We start from the raw sequence: 19,647 nt of genomic DNA, 5'->3' as shown, positions 1-19,647 counted from the left end.
AGTAAGTGGAACATGTAATTTTGGAGAGTGGGAACTGCTGTAAAGAGATTCTTAAATGAGATATTTAAGTGATGGCTAGGAAAAGTGTGTTCAATTTATTTAAACACCAAAGGGAGAACAGAAAAATTAGCAAGTATTAGACATAGGTTGGGGTCAGATTCTGTAGGAGTAGGACTGTACGGCTACATCCGAGTATATGAAGGGAAAAGTGGGCAATATGCTGCTATGAAAGCCCATCTAAAGAATCATCCTTCCCTTCCCCTCTCTTAGTCTATATAACTTTAAAAGGCTCAATGTTCTTTTTCTGGCAAGAAACTCATGCTGGACATTGCTGACTATATTAGTTAGCAGGTTTAACCTACTCTGCTCTGCAGAAGCTGCTGGCTTCCTGTCATTTCAGAGTACGGTTCAGGGTAGCCTAGATCTTCATGCACAAGCAAGAACTGCTGAATAAGGGGAGAGGAAGCGGAAATGAAGGGAAGGGTCAAAGAATCCCAAAAACTTTCCTGGCTATTTTTTCCTCCCTCCCTCCCAAGCTAAGCTCATGGATCAGCTAATGAGAGATTGCTATTAAGGGGAATTAGAAATATCCTTTCTCCCTGAGCATCTAAACATCTTTTAAATTTTTAACAGTTACAGATACTTTTGGGTAAATAAGTGCCTATTCTTTTTTTTCTTTTAACAATAAACATGTTTTACCGATAGGAAGGGGAGGCTGTTTTCCTTGTGAAAAAAATAAGAACAAATACTTTAATAACTCCTTTACGTGACAACCTTTCTGAAATAATTTTTGAAGAGAACTATTACAATAATATGAAGGTAGTGCAGTTTGTATAATAGGCTGTTTCACAATTTTTCAGTGGTCTTTGGTAGCAGTAGTATGCACTGATGCAAAAGAGGTAATTTTATTCATGTTTCTTTTAAATTTAGTTTTTCTTTTTCTTTATGTCAGTACTGACTGCTTTGAAGGTTATTGCTGGTTTGTTTAGTCTGAAAATAGAAGCAGTTTATCTTTGCAACAGGAAAGAGAAAGGCACCTTCATTTTAATCTGTCTTGTGGAAGAGAGAAGTAGTGCCCACTTGGGACTAAGCAATGTATTGAAATGCTTCACATGACCTAATTACAGTTCTGTTGTGAAGATTCAGAGTGCATATGTTACATGTTCATGAAGGCAGTGTGTCTTTATCCTTTAAGAATTATTTTTCTTCCACTGTTACCTATTGAAGTTTAAAACCACATGCATTTTAAAAAACTGGATCTAGGCAGATTGTTTCATATTATCCCTTCTATCTTAATTTACCTAAAATTAAATCTTCAGATACATTATGTCAGAACTGCAAGCAAAGCTAATTTTCTCCTATACATTACTTGCACTGTCATTCTCTAGATAACACTGATCTGGAGAATCATGATTAAATTCACCATTTTCTCCCTATTTGGTTCAACGTAAATGAAGTCGAATGATGGCTAACCTGAAAAAGAACATTTACAATATAAGACCAGGAAGTATGCAATTGCCACCACTGGGAATATCAGGAAGTATTCACTGTCATTGCTGAGGCTAGGAGAGGTACCTAGAATCCCAAGTCTGGATTTGGAATACATTTTCTAGAAGCAATGTATGACTTCTGTACTGGAATGGGTAGTACTAATTTAACCATTAAAGAATTTACTAAGTGTTTGTAGGGGAACTCATGTTTCATAAATTAGCTTAGAAGCAAATTGTATGTGATAGTTTGGGGCTTTTTAAAGGATAATTTGGATGAAATTACAGTGCTTCTTTCTCTCTTACTTAATAGTATTCCTATATAGAAAAGTTTTGGTTAACTTTCCTTTAAAAAAAAAAAAAAAGGTCTTACTATGTTGCCCAGGCTAGACTGCAGTGGCTATTCACCGGCATGCTTGTAGCACACTACAGCATCAAACTCCTGGGCTCAAGTGATCCTCCCACTTCTCAGCCTCCCTAGTAGCTGAGACTGTGGGCATTCACCAAGTTCTGCTCCATTTCTTTTATGTTGATAGGATACCCAAAACTGTGCCTAAATGAACATATATATTCATACTCAGTTGATTTGCAGAAAGAACAGACTGGACAATAATACCCAAGAACTTGAATAATTATTGCTCAATGGTGGAATTGTAGGGTTTTATTTCTCATACTTTTTGTATAATCCAAAATTTTAAAACTGTAAGATAAGATGGTCTTGCCCTTATACTATGATATTTTATTTTTAGAATAAGGTACATGAGTCCCAGCATCTGTTTTATAGCATAAAAGAGACTTGTGAAAGGGCAGTTTGAAGTCCATGATAGTAGAGCATTAAAAAAGCCTTTTGAAGTTTAATAAACAAATTTAAATAGAAAGATTTTAAATGATAATCATGTATAGTCATCCCTCAGTATCTGTGGGGATTGGTTTCAGGACCCTCATGGATACCAAAACCCACAGATACTCAAGTCCCTTATATAAAATGGGTAGTATTTGCATGTAATGTATGCTCATCCTCCCATATACTTTAAATCATCTCTAGGTTAGTTATAATAACTAATACAATGCAAATAATATGTAATTAGTTGTTATACTGTGTTATTTAAGGAATAATGACAAAAAAAAATCTGTGCGTGTTTAGTATAGACACAACCATTTATTTTTTTTTTCCCCAAACGTTTTCAATCCACAGTTGATCCAATCCATGGAATGCAGAACTGTGGATACATAGTACTGACTATATATTGTTTATAGGCATTTTGATACTTCCTATGAGTATAATACCCATTTAACTTTATTTTTTTTTCTTTTCAAAGCCATATGAAGGATTAAGGCCTCAGGATCTTCGTAGACTAAAAGATATGCTTATTGTGGAAACTGCAGACATGCTTCAGGCTCCTCTCTTTACTGCTGAAGCTTTACTTCGAGCTCATGGTAATGAAAGAAATGTCTTATGCTTCTGATAACATAAGTAACTTTTGAAACTTCTGAGTTTTTAAAAGGGCTATTTTTGTATATGAATACAGAACAAAATGGTTGGTTAAAAAAGTCTAAGTTGTGTTTTATGCAGTTGTTACTTCTATACTCAGTTCTTCATAACATCTTGTATGTTGAAGTATAAACTGGCATATATCTAAGAGGAGAAATTGGAAAATTCCTTTTAGAAATTGAGCTACTAAAGCAAATTATAGATTGTCTAATTTTAGAAATATGTGTAATTTGAGTGAGATTGAGCATTGAAATCCATAGTCCTAGCCCTGGTTTTGATATTAATTTTTGCTGAAGTCATTCAAGTATAAAATTATGGTAGTTCAATTAAATACCTAAGAATTGTGCTATTTGTATTGTCAGTTGTATTTATTTTATGTAGTAGCTGTTTCTCCCATGAAGTCACAAAGTGAAGTTAAAGGGTCACCTTGAAAATATATTGTCCCTTTTAAGGGTGGTTTTCTTGTTTTTTGTTTTATTTTGCTTTGTTTTGTTTTTTTTTAGACATAACTAACTTTGTATAACAAAATTTTCCTAAGTACTTAGTTTGTTTTAAGTTCTCTGTAATCTTTATGACAGGCATTCTGGGCGCTCTCACATGCTGGGTTGGCTCCTTTCATTGCCCACATGATATTTGACATTTTGGCTGGTTTCAAAGAAAAATATTTTCTGGTTTAAAAATATTCTTAAAAAGATAAAAGTAAATGCAGAATTTAAAAAATAAAAACTAAAAATACATTTAAAAAGAAAAGTAAATGGCTATTCTATTCCAGTCATTTTGAGGCCCTAGATAAATTTCTATTCTAGTCATTTTGAAGCCCTGATAAAGATTTATAGTTATAAATCTTTATAACTATAAATCTTTATCATCTATACTAAAATAGAATGCCACCTTCCAAAATTTTTATATAATCTTTTGATAGGAAGAAAATTTTAAACTCCCTATTTTATCATTCATTGATCACCACTGTTAATGATGTGGTATATAACTCTCCAGAATCACTACCAAAAAAAATATATGGAATATATGTATTATATATTTTATATATAATATGTATATATAGATACACACACACAAACACACTTTTTTTTTTTTTTTGAGACAGAGTCTTGCTCTGTTGCCCAGGCTGGAGTGCAGTGGTGTGATCTTGGCTCACTGCAACCTCTGCCATCCAGGTTCAAGCAATTCTCATGCCTCAGCCTCCTGAGTAGCTGGGATTACAGGTGCACACCACCATGCCCGGCTAATTTTTGTATTTTTAGTAGAGACAAGGTTCCATCATGTTGGCCAGGCTGGTCTCGAACGCCCAATCCAGGAGATCTACCTGCCTCGCCCTCCCGAAGTGCTGGGATTACAGGCGTGAGACACCACACCCAGCCTACCTTCAATATTGATGTTTCCCACAGTTCTACAATTGCCATTCTTTTCCCACCTTACATACCTGTAGCTCTTAAATTTTAATGTAAATAAGAATTGCCTAGGAAAATAAACGTAGATTCCTAGGAATAACCCCAGAGAATCTAAGTCATAAGGTCTAGTGTAAGGCCTAAAAATACGTGTTGTGAACAAGCCTACCAAGTGGACTGTTCTCTGAGAAACATTGCTGTGCACGTTTATCTCATAAAATCTGTGGCTTCAAAAACCACCTAAACAATAAAGATTATGTCTACAATCTGACTTTAATCAAGTATTCTACTGTATTTCTAAAAGCCTATTTATTATTTCTCGCAATCTACGGATGATCACAGCTGGACTCATCATTTCTCCCATTGTGTTGATTAGTGGGCAGCAATATTCACCTAATTTTCCTAGCCAGAAACTTGAAAGTCATATTTTAGTCCTCTGTCTCTATCATATTTGGCCACAGTCCCATTATTTCTCTTTCTAAATATCTTTCAGCCTTCTCTCACCCTCCCTAGCTCTTTCAATTCCCACTGCCACTGACTTAAGGCTTTCATTACTTTTCATCTAAATTCAGGTGCCCAGAGTCCTAGTCTCCAGTTTTACCATTCTTCTTTCACCCAACTAATTTCTCATACCGCCACTATTGCGTTCTTTTAAAATGGAAACCTGAGCATGTCATTCCACTGCTGAAAACCCTTCACTGGCTCGCTACAGACTTAAACTCATCCAAAATTTTTAGTAGACTTTATGACACATAAAGTTCTTTACCTGGACTCTCAGTCTTCCCATTTCTTTGCCTTTCCCACTCCAACTTGTCCTTAGAAATCATTTCTTCTAGGAAACCTTTCCTAAGTGTGTCTTCCAAAGTCTCAACTGGGACCCATATAATGGGTCTATTCCCATTTTATCCCATGCATGTATATGTCATACACTTAGAATGAAATATTGTAATCTATTTGCTTCTTTTATATTATCCTTGAAGCTCCTTGAAATGGCAGCTTTTAATTTTTTTTTTTGTTTCCATAATACCTAATATATATTAATCACTCAGAAAATAGTTTTGGAATGAATAGATAATATGCCAAAAATGTTATTTTTATATTTTTTGAAAATCATTGTTTTTGTTATAAAATTATGTTTTTATTGCCATGTTTATAAACTTCAAAGTAAATTCTATAGAAAAAATTTTAGACCTGAGTAAAAAAATTAAATTTAGAAATTCTGAATAGTTTTTAAAAACAAAATATTTTCGTTTCAGCCCATAATAATGCTTAATAGTCATAATGTAAAAAACTTGTACAGAAACACAAAATACCTATGTTAGGGTTCATAGCACCAGAAGGTATACTCTGTCCTTTGCTTGAGATTTTTAAAATGCAATTGTGGGAAGTTTTATGAGCCACTCCTGGAAGTGACATACGTCACTCCTGCACATGTTTAATTCACTGAGCAGAATTCGGTCATGTGGCCACACCTCACTGTCACGTGGCCATACCTAACTGCAAACAAAAAAAATGTTTCTACACTATAACATTTTTGTGTACAGATAGCCATCTTTGCCAAAGGTCTCTACATTCAGCCAAATCATATACTGTGTCATAACTCTTAAGCTATAGTATCATATAGAATCTAACTTTACCTGTAATTTCACCAAAATTAAAAGAAACATTTTATCCCTATTTTTTAACACATTGTATCATTAAATATTATGAAATGATCAACTCCATTTTTACTCTATTGATATTTCTCTAAATTAATTGTTTTACAATAAGATGAAACCCAACTAAATTTTCGTACTTGGCATTGATAACTTACTAAAGCATTGTTCTATATTTCATTCCTCTATTAGGGCATAAAATAGAGGCTAATTTAGGTTTTCAAGTGAGCATCTCTTCTCTGTTGTTTAGGTAGTATCAGTGACATTTGATAAGCAAATAAGATTTACCAAGGTAAGTGATGCTTGTGAGTTAGACAGTGCATATTAACTATAGTTTACGGTAATTGCTCTTAAAGCCAGGACAGGCTGTGTTTTAGAGCTATTAAACTGAACCATTAGGAAGATTTATAGATTGTATCCTTGGTAACATTCATTCATTTTTATACAGGAAAATAGTTTTGAGTATTATACTATCTTGTCAAATATAATCCCAAGGTAATGAAGTTGATGTAGATTAAGCCGACGACATAAATATTTAGCAGTATTTATTAAATGGAGTTGCATTTTAAGAAGGAGTATATTAGGAATACAAAGGTCATTCTCTGAGTATTTCCCCAGTAATAAAAGTAACTTATGTAATTGAATATTACCTAATGAGAAAATGAATATAATTTACAAAATACGTGATGGAGGCTAATTTGCTTGTGCTTAGAATAAATTTATATTGAAGCTTTATTTTTAACTCCTTTGGAGGTTCATCATCTTCCAAGCAATTAAACATTTGTGTTCCCATATCCTCTCTTCTCATTCTGTTATTTTCCTGGGAAATGTTACCTTTTCCCAAGACTTTTTGGAAGTAATACATTTCTCCACCCTGGACTAGGCCTCTCTTCTGAGCTCCATATTTCATACTGTATATAATTGCTTATGTGAAAGCCCCTCCAATCTATCTCAAAGCTACCTTAAACTCATCGTGTTTAAAACTAAGATCATGTTCTTGCAACTGAACCTGGTTCTCTAGTGTTCCCTAACTCCATAGATGGCAGCATCAGCCAACCAACTGGGTATTCTAGGCAGAAACCTGGAACACCAATTTCGACATTTCTTCTCCCATCCTGTCATCACTTAATTGTCAGTTTCACCTCCCCAATTTTAAACTTCGCCCTTTTTCTTCATTTCCACTGCCATCATCTCTCAACTACATTACAGAAAAAAGAAAGTCAAAATAATCTTATCAAATCTAATCATGACAGCCTATTCTTCCTATCTCTAGTCCTGAGTTTTCATTGACTGCCTATCACTCCTAAACTGAAAATGGAAGTGGTTATTTTTTTAAAATCCGGCATGACTGAGCCCCTGCCCTGTTTCTCTAGCCTTATCTCTTACAGTGCTTCTTCTCTAGTCCCATGCTCTAGCTACATTGACCTTTTTAATTTCACAAGGGTGTTACCCTCCCTCCTGCCACAGGCCTTTGAACATGCTGTATTCTATCTTTCTAGAATGTCTTTCCCTCCCCCTTTCATCTGGTTAACTCCCGCTCATCTTTAGATGTTTACTCCATGCCATTTCCCTAGGGATGCCCTCTCTGACCTCCCTGACTCTGGTTTTCTACCTCTCTTTCTGGTGTTTCTGACAGTGGTGATTTTTTGGTGTTGTTTATGTGTTTATTTTACTCATGTCTTTCTCCTTACTAGACTGTTAAGTTCCATGGAGACAGGAAAGTAATTATGTCTGGTTTTTCTATCATTGTATCCCCACTACCTGACATAGTGGATGGGACATAAAAAGTATTCAAGAAATATTTGCTAAGGAGTCTGATATGATAGAATCAAACAAATTTTGTTGAAAAGTATTTGTGGTAGGAAAGACTAAAATGTAGCATATTTAATGTCTCTCTGTATTAGTTATATTAGTTGTTTTTACTTTTATTAAAAAGTAACATAATGGAAATTTTTTAAAAATAGTAATACTATCCTAAGAAAGTTATTTTTACTTTGTATGCCTCACATTTTTTATATGTGACACATTTTAACACAGTAACCAATATTATTCTTATTAAAAGTCTTCACATAGGCCGGGCGCGGTGGCTCAAGCCTGTAATCCCAGCACTTTGGGAGGCCGAGACGGGCGGATCACGAGGTCAGGAGATCGAGACCATCCTGGCTAATATGGTGAAACCCCGTCTCTACTAAAAATACAAAAAAAAACTAGCCGGGCAAGGTGGCGGGCGCCTGTAGTCCCAGCTACTCGGGAGGCTGAGGCAGGAGAATGGCGTAAACCCGGGAGGCGGAGCTTGCAGTGAGCTGAGATCCGGCCACTGCACTCCAGCCTGGGCGACAAAGCGAGACTCCGTCTCAAAAAAAAAAAAAAAAAAAAGTCTTCACATAACATCCTAAACATTTTTCAACAGTTATTATAATGACCACTTTTAATGACTGTATATAAGAAAATTGTTTGGATGTGCTAAGCTAAAGCAAATTTGGGAGATGGCACTCATTCTTGCATTTATTTGTGATTACTTTATTCCAAGGATAAATTTTTAAGAGGTAATAGTCCTTAATGCTGTTATTATTGAATTCCTTATGTGTTGTAATGCATTACAGAGACTTAAAACAGTTAGAATCAAAGTGGGTATAATTATCCTGTATTTTGCTCAGTTAAATAAGTAACATCTGGAATTTGAACTCAGGACTTCCTGGTTCCAAAGGATAATCTTTGTACTATGCCCCATTGCTAACATTTTGAATGTCAGCAATGAGAAAATCTGAGGAACTATATGGGGCATGTGTTCCAGATGTAGTATACTATCAGACAGATTCTAGAAAATTATCTTACAAAGAATTGTTTCCTGATTTAGGTATGAAGAAATATTTTTTGAAAATAATTTTGAAATAGTAAAATAAGAGAAGAACAAAGTAAAATAAATAAAAATGAACTTTTCTGTAGTTGTTATTTTCAAAACAAAAATGGCTCTCATGATTTTTATATGACTCTAATAAATATATCACCTATGTGAATGAAAATCCAGTAGGGCACAGAGAAAACGTTTATAACACTAGTATGCTTAATCTACATATATTTTATAATATGCTTTTTAAAATAAATGCATGATATAAAGCTTTTCATATATGACTACATAATCTCATTATATAAACATACCAATCTCTATTGCTATTTGCACCATTTTTTTCTTTTTGCTGTTGTAAACAGTGCTGTGATTAGCATCCTTCAAATATGCCCTTGTGTGCCTATCCATTAATTTACTTAGGATGAATTTTTAGCAATAAAATTACAGGTTCAAACAATAAGCTCTAAATTAAAACTGTACATTTCTCATTTAAAGTCCAGTGTATTTTCATGGTTCCTGTACATTTGTATTTCTTTTGTGATTTGTCATTCGTATCTTTTTTACTTTTTTTTCCTGTTGAGGCCAAAAATTTATATGTTGTATTTTCTTTATCATTCATTTTTAAATATTTCAAAATTTCCCTTTCTGCATTGCCCCATCAGTTATTTAGAATATTATAGTCTAATTTTCAAATATTTGAGATTTTTCTGGATGTCTTATTGTTTTCACTTCAGTTTTACTGGTTAAGACTTTCAGTCTTTTGGCCAGGCACGGTGACTCACGCCTGTAATCCCAGCACTTGGGGAGGCCGAGGGGGGCGGGTCACGAGGTCAGGAGATCGAGACCATCCTGGCTAACACAGTGAAACCCTGTCTCTACTAAAAAATACAAAAAAAAAAAAAAATTAGCCAGGTGTGGTGGCGGGTGCCTGTAGTCCCAGCTACTCAGGAGGCAGAGGCAAGAGAAAGGCGTGAACCCAGGAGGCGGAGTTTGCAGTGAGCGGAGATGGCGCCACTGCACTCCAGCCTCGGCGACAGAGCGAGACTCTGTCTCAAAAAAAAAAAAAAGATTTCAGTCTTTTGACATTTGTTGAGACTGGTTTAAGCATGTAGTCTGTCTTGATGACTCTATACCATGTGCATTTGACAAGGATGTAATTGTGAAGTTGTTCATCATAGTGTTCTATAAATGTTAATTAAGGTCAGTGGTGTTCTCTAAATTCTCATTGTTTTTACTAACAAAAATTAAAGTTCCATCAGCTGAGAGGGGGATGTTAAAATTTCTATTTATGAATGTGGATTTGCATATAGCTCCTCCTTAATGGTATCAGTTTGCTTAATCTATTTTGAAACTCTGATATTAGGCTCATATACATTTATAATTATGTCTTTCTGACTCTTCTCACCATGAAATGTCCCTTATCTTTTTTTACTATTTTTTCTTTATCTTATATTAATATAGCACATCAACTTTTTTATGCTATTTGCATGTCTTATAAATAGCATATGGTTGAGCTATTTCTTTATCCATTTACATTGGACTTGTTTAGTCCATTTACATTTAATGTTATATTGCTGTGGTTGGATTTAGGTCTTCCATTTCACTGTTTGTTTTCTGTTTGTCTCTTATTTTTTGTTCTCTGTTTCTCCTCTGCTGTCTTTTAAATTAGTTGAATAATCTTGGCATTTGATTGTAATTATCTGTTGGATTTTTAGCTAATTCTTCTTTGCATTTTATTCTTTAACATGCTGCTTTCTGGGCTGTTGTATACATTCTTATCATTTTATAGTCTATTTAGAATTAGTGTAGTACCACTTCCCATAAAATGTAAGAATCTTTTTTTTTTTTTTTTGAGACGGAATTTCGCTTTTGTTGCCCAGGCTGGAGTAATGGAGCGATCTCAGCTCACTGCAACCTCCGCCTCCCGGAATTCAGGCAATTCTCCTGCCTCAGCCTTCCTGAGTAGCTGGGATTACAGGCATGCGCCACCATGCCGGCTAATTTTGTATTTTTAGTAGAGATGGGGTTTCTCCATCTTGGTCAGGCTGGTCTCGAACTTTAGACCTCAGACGATCCGCCCGCCTTGGCCTCCCAAAGTGCTGGGATTACAGGCGTGAGCCACTGCGCCCTGCCCAAAATATAAGAATCTTGCAACTATATATGGGTACATTGACCCATCCCTTACGCTATTATTATTATAGTACATAATCACAAATATCACAATGTAGTGTTATAATTTTTGCTTTAAACAGCCATATGTGTTTTAAATAAACTAATCTGTTTTTTTTCTCTGTTCTTCAGATTGGATCATTTCTGTCTCCAAGTTCACCAAATTTTCCCTCTGATCTCTTTTTTGTCTCCTCTAAACTGCTGTTAAGCCAACACAGTAAAAATTTTTTTTAGAGTTGTTTTTCAGTTCTAGAATTTACACTTGGTTCTTTTTTATGGCTTTCATTTATTTACTTAGTTTTCCTGGCCTTTTGTACTTTACAAACTATTTTTCTTTATGTTCTTGATCATAAAGTTATTTAAATCCATGGTGATTACTAATTCCAACATATGGATTACCTCAAGGTTGGTTTCCACTGTTGCATTTTCTGACATTTTCCAGTTTTTCCACATGTCTAGTAATTTGGAATTGTATCTTAGACATTTAGAGTATATCGCTGTAGGCATTATATATGTAGGCTTCAGTTTGAGATTTGGAGAGTCTATATCCAGAATCTGTGCTTCCTGTGCCTCTCTCCTTTCTAGGATATCCTCCCTCATGTCCGAAGTGTTCTCTTCACCCTGAATCTAATCTCAGGTTCTTAAGCTAGTAAAATTTCAAATTTCTGTCCTCATGCCAAATGTTGTCTGCCCACAGAGAAAAACTTGTAGAAATAGAAGCTCATATAGTGCTTTTTCATTTTGTCAGACATTAATTCCCCTCCAATTTCTGCCTGCTTTTGGTTGCTCTCTAGTGTCCTCAGATAGTTGTAGTTTATATTTTGTCCACTATTTATAGCTATTACCTGTAGGAGACTTGGTCTGATAGTAGCTACTTTAACATTACCAGAAGTAGAACTCTGTCTATTGTATTCAGAGTATCCCTTATAGTTTTCTTAAGACTACCAGGAAGGCTATCCTATCGTTTGTGAATAATGATAATTGTGCCTGCAGCTTTCCCTTATCTTTTATCTGGTGTAATTACATTGGCTAACACTCCTATGTAACATTGTAAGTGATGCTTATTATTTTCTTGGCTTAAGTGGAAATTCATTCAGTCACCAGTTTGTCCTTTACTGTGTACTAAGCAGTAAACTTGGAGAATTCCAGATGGAGAAGTTGTCTAGAGCTCAGAATCATTAAAGCAGGAAATAGATTCTTGTAATGCATCAGTGAATAGATAATTGAAATTCTGAGAATGGCTTTTGTTTTAAATTAAGAATTAGGCTATTGGTTTGAAAGAGATTCTGCTTATCATGTTAAAATAGTATCTTTTTCTTACTATTTAAGAGCTCTCTTTTTAAAAATTCAGGAGTAATTTTTCAGATTGTCTTACTTTTTCCAGATCTTTTTTAAAAATGATAATACTGATTTTCTTCTTTGATACATTGGTATCATAAATTTCTTTCCTAATGTTCAGTTGTTCTTATATTCCAGGAATAAGGCATACTTGGGCTTGGGGTATATGTTATACATATTTAGTTTCCTATTGATAATATTTTATGTAGATTTTGACATTATAATACAGTAAATGCTTTCTTAGCCCACATCAACTTAACTTTCAGGATTCCCTTTGTCAAATAGACTGAATGCTTCTGTGTAGGGGGCTCCTTTTCAGAATTGCCATGCACCTGGCTTGAATTGCATGCCAGTAACAAACTTAATTATCTCAGTTGTATACCTTGTTGTAGTAAGTACATGATATAATGGAATGATACTGATAAAACATGAGTAAATATTTATTTGTTGAAATCTAAGTTGGAGGCTTTGGAAAGCCTTGATAAAGGCAAGTTCGTTTTAAAATTTCTCTAAATTATGCGTTAGTAAAATAACTGAAAAAAAGGGGAGAGGTCATAAAAATCTAGGCCTTTACATTCATATTTCTATCTGAATGTGTTTTAAATCTTAATCTAAGAAAATAACAATAAGAAATGGACAATCTTTTGTGGGTGTAGTTTAGGCAAGAAATAGGAAATAGAAGGAGAGTGATAAGTCAAAGAAAAGGGCTTGGCCCTCCATAAAAAAGATTATAGGTGTAGTGGCTCACGTCTGTAATTTTAGCACTTGGGGAGCCAAGGCGGGAAAATCACCTGAGCTCAGGAGTTCAAGACATACTTGGGCAACACAGTGTGAGACCTTGTCTCTACAAAAGTTAAAAAAAAAAAAAAAAAAAGGCCGGGCGCGGTGACTCAAGACTGTAATCCCAGCAGTTTGGGAGGCCAAGACGGGCGGATCACGAGGTCAGGAGATCGAGACCATCCTGGCTAACACGGTGAAACCCTGTCTCTACTAAAAAAATACAAAAAACTAGCCGTGCGAGGTAGCGGGCGCCTGTAGTCCCAGCTACTTGGGAGGCTGAGGCAGGAGAATGGCGTAAACCCAGGAGGCGGAACTTGCAGTGAGCTGAGATCCGGCCACTGCACTCCAGCCTGGGCGACAGAGCAAGACTCCGTCTCAAAAAAAAAAAAAAAAAAAAAAAAAAATCTGGGCTTGGTGGCACATGCCTGTAAGTCTCAGCTACTCAGGAGTCTGAGGTAGGAGGATCACTTGAACCCAGGAAGCCAAGGCTGCAGTGAGCCATGATTGCACCCCTGCACTCTAGGCTGGGTGACAGAGCTAGACCTTGCCTCAAACAAAATAAAAATAAAAAAATTAGTAAGTTAATATATATGTTTTATTAAATGTTTGAGTTATGTGTATATAATTGTTTTTAATAATTCTACATTTTATAATTCTGCATTTTACATGTCCAGTTATTTGTGCTGATAATGTCAAGATTTGTTTTATAAATAAGGTTGGGTTTTGGCATTTCAGGTTTTTATAATAGCTTTTTAAAAATATCTGTGTGACTTGGCCAGGCGTGGTGGCTCACGCCTATAATCCCAGCACTTGGGAGGCCAAGGCGGGCGGATCACCTGAGGTCAGGAGTTCAAGACCAGCCTGGCCAACATGGTGAAACCCCATCTCTACTAAAAGTACAAAACTTGGCTGGGCGTGGTGGTGGGTGCTTATAATCCCAGCTACTTGGGAGGCTGAGGCAGGAGAATTGCTTGAACCTGGGAGGCAGAGGTTGCAGTGAGCTGAGATCGCACCACTGCACTCAAGCCTGGGCGACAGAGTGAGACTCCATCTCAAAAAAAAGAAAATATATGTGTGTGTGTGTATACATATATATATATATGAATATTTCCTTTTTCTTTATGCTTGTGCAAGGACACAAGAATTAATTTCTACTTGAATTTTTTTTTTTTTCAAACTGAGTCTTGCTCTGTCGCCCAGGCTAGAGTGCAGTGGCACGATCTCGGCTCCTGCAAGCTCCACCTCCTGGGTTCACGCCATTCTCCTGCCTCAGCCTCCCGAGTAGCTGGGACTGCAGGTGCCCACCACCACACTTGGCTAATTTTTTTTGTATTTTTAGTAGCAATGGGGTTTCACCATGTTAGCCAGGATGGTCTTGATCTGACCTCATGATCCGCCCACCTCGGCCTCGCAAAGTGCTGGGATTACAGGCGTGAGCCACTGTGACCTGCCAAAAATTTTTTAAAATTTGCTTATGAAACCATGTGAACCCTATACTTTTTAAATAAATAATTACTGTATTTTTCAGTTTCTCCCAATGTTATTAGTCTGCTTAGAATTACTACCTTTTCTTGAGTTCTTCAGCTGTAATCATTTACAACTTCTTGGAATGTTATCTTCTTCAGTTAGATTTTAATAATAGGGGCATGTGGTTTTATATTAATTTGTTCATTCAACAGATTTCTATTGAATATACACTTTGAACTAGGCTCTAGACTGAATAATGGAGAAAAAATCGATTGTAATATAGGTACAAGCTCTGCCCTTAAATAAGTTTACAGTTTGAAAGACATTGCATTTTGTCACAGTTCTTTTAATTTTCTCTCTACATATAGCTGTATCTTATTTTCAGTTTTAATGTGTATATGCTGAGTTTTCCCGATTGCCTTAGTTTTTATTTTTAGTTCTTAGATGTTTGTCTTTTTTTTCCTGCAGTTTATAGGTTGTCTATCATTTTTTCTATCAATAGTTTCTAACGTATGATTTCTACTTTGCCTTTATCACCTTCTTCCACTTTTCTTGGGTTTGATTGCTTGTAGGGTTTTTTTGTTTGTTTTTTTAATGATGAGGGCTCAATTACATGTATTATCTTAATCAGAAAATTCTAGTTTTTTTGGTAAGTGTTTTCTTTACTTTTCCTCTGAAGTGTTTCTTCTCCCTTGGCCTTAAAGAACATTAATTTGTGTCTCAAATGGGACCATTCTCTTTATTTGGCCACTGAATTTTTTGTTTTAATGATGGCTTTTTTGTCCCAGGAAATCTTTTGTGCTAATCCTGATTCTCTGTAATGCAGCTTTCTCTCTGCAACTGTCTCTCTGAACTCTGAGCCCAACCTTGGGTCTAAATAAGAAGCCTCCACCTACCTGTTCAGCTCTTCCTCAGTTTCCTCAGGGTCACAGAGATCAGGTGTGCTCATTCGGTCCCAGTGAAAGGAATTAGCCTTACCAGAAAAGAGAACACACTATAAGCCACTGTAATTCAGTCAGTATGGCACTTGTTCAACTCTAGACAAATAGACCATTGAAACAGAATAGTAAATCCAATTTACAGTATTTGGGAATATAATTTATGTAAAGATGACATTATAGATCAGTGGGGAAAGGATATATAATTCATTAAATGGCCCTAATATGACTGGCCATTGGAATACCAAGAAAAAAAAAGGATGAGGGGTATAAAGTCAGTTCATCAATTTGTCTAGGAGACTTACATGTAAATCTAAGGACAGAGGAAAACTTCTGAGTTGCTAAGACAAGAAAACAAGCTAAAGAAGAGATAGACATATTAAAATATATTGGATCTTTAAATTTTTGTTGTAAGTATACCATAAACAAAGTCAAGAAACATAATTTTGATTTGGAAACAATATTAGCTAATGTTTATTGTATATAAAAACCTTCTTTAAATTGACAAGAAATTGGTAAATACCCCAGTGCCAAAATGGCAAAAAGATATGGATAGGTAATTCACAGAAGAGCACATCCAGATGGCCAACAAACACATCAAAAGATATTTTAATATATCCGTTGTCAAGAAAATGCAAATTAAAATAACAGTGAACTGTCAGTTTATAAATGTTTAAAAGAACTGTTAACACCCATTGCTATAGAAGAAACTGGTAAGGTTCCTCATTGCTGACAGAAGTAAAAACTGTTATAACCTCCTTGGCATGGTGGCTCATGCCCGTCATCCCAGCACTTTGTGAGGCCGAGGTGGGCGGATCACTTGAGGTCAGGAGTTTGAGACCAGCCTGGGCAACACAGTGAAACCCTGTCTCTACTAAAAATATATGTAAAACTTAGCCTGGAGTGGTGGCACTTGCCTGTAGTCCCAGCTACTTGAGAGGCTAAGGCACGAGAATCTCTTGAACCCGGGAGGCAGAGGCTGCAGTGAGCCAAGATTGTGCTGTTGCACTCCAGCCAGGGTCACAGAGCAAGACTCTGTCTCAAAAAAAAAAAAAAAAAAATTGTTATAACCTTTTTGGAAAGCCATCTAGCATTTTCTTTTAAAAACACGATGGGCCTTAGACTCATTAGTCTCATTCCAGGGAATTTATACCAATGAAATACCAATATAAACATGAATATATACTTTTAACTGCACTGATGTAGATTGCAGCCTCATTGTTGTGGCAAAAAAATAACTGTAAACAAAGTAGGGGGATATTTGACTAAATTATGATACACAAATTGTTTCACACAGTGAGACACAGTGGATTAATATGTAGTCATTAAAAAGAAGGAAATAATGTTAAACTAGTTTACTTGGAGAGATTTTCAGGTTGATTAAATGGGAAAAGGAGATAAAGTTTATATGATATTCTTTTTTTTTTTTTGAGACGGAGTCTTGCTCTGTAGCCCGGGCTGGAGTGCAGTGGCCGGATCTCAGCTCACTGCAAGCTCTGCCTCCCGGGTTTAGGCCATTCTCCTGCCTCAGCCTCCGGAGTAGCTGGGACTACAGGCGCCCGCCACCTCGCCCGGCTAGTTTTTTTTTTTGTATTTTTAGTAGAGACGGGGTTTCACGGTGTTAGCCAGGATGGTCTCGATCTCCTGACCTCGTGATCCGCCCGTTTCGGCCTCCCAAAGTGCTGGGATTACAGGCTTGAGCCACCGCGCCCGGCCTATATGATATTCTATTTATGTAAAATAATCACCAGAAAAACTCTGTATATACAGATAGTCCCTGACTTAAGATGGTTTGACTTATGATTTTTTGACTTATAATAGTGCTAACTCAATATACATTCAGTAGAAACCATACTACTCTTGAGATGCTGGGCCACTGTAGTGAGCTGTAGCTTCTAGTCAACCACACATTTTCAACTTATATTTTCAGTTTACAGTGGGTTTATCAGGACTTAACCCCATCGTAAGTCAAGGAGCATCTGTATTTATATATGTACTTGTTTATTTTCCTTAGCTGGAAATACACCCCTGTTTTCATTACATGTCAAAGTCATATTTATCCTGTTAAACTGCCAAATGCATTGGCTTAATATGGTTAAAAAAAAATGTAGAAAATTTCCAGTTATTTGTGTTTAAGCTATAAAATTTTGTGGAATGTGCCTACAGTGAATAATTTACCCTTTAGTCTTCTCAGAAATAGTGTGTGATCACGGGACGAACACAGGCTTTGGAATCACAGAAATTGGTTTCAAATCTCTTTGTGAGCTTGGACAAGTTATGTAACTTCCTTCAGTCTTGATTTCTTCACCTAAATAATAATTGAAAAGTTTGCTGGGAGGAATAAATGAAATTATGTAAAACACCTAGCAAAGTAATCAAATGTATTAGTTTGTTGTTTTTAAAGGGTTAGGTTTTTATGGCTCTAGACATTATAATATGTTTTACTTGGCAATTTTTAAAATGTTCACAGTAGGAAGATAATATTTTTTAGTTAAGCCAGGTTCAAGATCACTTAATATAGAATTTATACCTAATTCACTAAAACTTTTTTTCTAACTCTGATGTCTTCAGAAGTTTCTTCTGCTTTCATGCTGTTTATTAAATGGTTTTTAGGACCTGCTATTGGCATTTTGATATATCTATAGTGAACTATGTAATCATTTTATAACCTGATGCCAGTGAGGACAGTTAAAAAATTATATATATATATATATATTTGGAAGAGTAAAGAAGCTAAATTAAACCTATGCCAGCAAAAATGTAGTGAATTCCAAGAGTGATATGTGAGTGACCTGTTTTGATTGTTAAGAAAGTACTGGAAATTTTGACCATACTGCTAGATCTTGACATAGTTGTAAGCCATGATCAATTATGAAAGCTTAAATTTTGTGTAAAAATGCTAATAACATGAACATACCTAGACATTCATTTGCAGTTACTACGTTTATATAAATACTTTTTTCTTTAGATGACCAAAATTTGTAATTCATTCCGATTTTTTGTTATTATATAGCTTTTAAAACATTACCATATTTTCTTTTTTGAGAGCTATCCATTCCATTTTTCTTTAAGACTGGGACAGGGAGAAATTACTTGAAGCTTGGATGTCCAACCCGGAGAACTGCTGCCAACGATCAGGTGTTCAAATGCCAACTCCACCACCAAGTGGGTATAATGCCTGGGACACGCTCCCATCTCCAAGAACTCCAAGGACTACACGCTCTTCTGTCACCTCCCCAGATGAAATCAGCTTATCTCCTGGGGACTTAGACACTAGTTTGGTATGGTTTGGTATTCACTGTACTTCTCATAGCTTTGTTTTTAGTCTTTTAACATTCAAATGATTTAATATTGTTCCGTGGAGTGTCTGGTTGTGTTCTTATAATTGAATCCTGTCCCTTTCTTGAAAGGTTCAGTTATTTCCATGCTTCAGTAAATATTTGTTATTATAGACTATTTTTGTGATCTCTGAATTATAGATTGAAAAAAAAAAAAGGTTTTCTTTCCTCATTTCCAAACAGAGAACTTAAAACAGTTTAGGGAAACCATCTATTTTATTTTCCCTTAAAACTTCAATTGCTTGAAGATTTAAATACAGGCCAGGCCTGGTGGCTCATGCCTGTAATCCTAGCACTTTGGAAGGCCGAGGTGGGTGGATTGCCTGAGCTCAGGAGTTCGAGACCAGCCTGGGCAACATAGCAAGACCACATCTCAAAATACGCACACACATGTATACAATATATTGAAATATAAAAAGTTAAGTTTGTGATAGGCACTGTAAACCAAAAATACAAAAACATTTTTTATAATTTCTTGAAAGCTAATTTTTAAGCATTTACAATATATTGATAGTTATGTATTTGTTTCAGTAAAACTTCTGTAGTTTGTTATCTAGATGCATTTCCAAAATAAGTGTTTCATTATTTTACAAAACAGTACTGCCATTGTCAGCATTTTTAATTGGCATATCATTGGTGTGCTGTTATAGGAGATTTTAATATTTCTTGAATGACTCAGCCACTCGAAATATGTGATAAATATGAAAGTGCTTCTCATTTTATCTGTGC

At 35.6% G+C, this 19,647-nt stretch overlaps 1 protein-coding gene across 7 annotated transcripts in view; it reads left to right on the top strand.

Annotated features, from left to right (window-relative positions):
- The window catches only part of ANKIB1 (ankyrin repeat and IBR domain containing 1), a 155,501-nt gene that overhangs the window by 88,232 nt on the left and 47,622 nt on the right, over positions 1-19,647 (top strand). For all 7 annotated transcript variants that reach the window (XM_074035537.1, XM_074035536.1, XM_045388754.3 and 4 more), the window contains 2 exons: positions 2,807-2,924; positions 18,653-18,861. In XM_074035537.1, the coding sequence (XP_073891638.1) occupies positions 2,807-2,924; positions 18,653-18,861 (327 nt within the window). The remainder of the gene's footprint in view (positions 1-2,806; positions 2,925-18,652; positions 18,862-19,647) is intronic.

The sequence above is a fragment of the Macaca fascicularis genome, chromosome 3 (assembly GCF_037993035.2).
Source record: "Macaca fascicularis isolate 582-1 chromosome 3, T2T-MFA8v1.1".
Classification (NCBI taxonomy): domain Eukaryota; kingdom Metazoa; phylum Chordata; class Mammalia; order Primates; family Cercopithecidae; genus Macaca; species Macaca fascicularis.
Note: the sequence above shows the minus strand (reverse complement) of the source record. Positions and strands in the feature narration are given on the sequence as shown.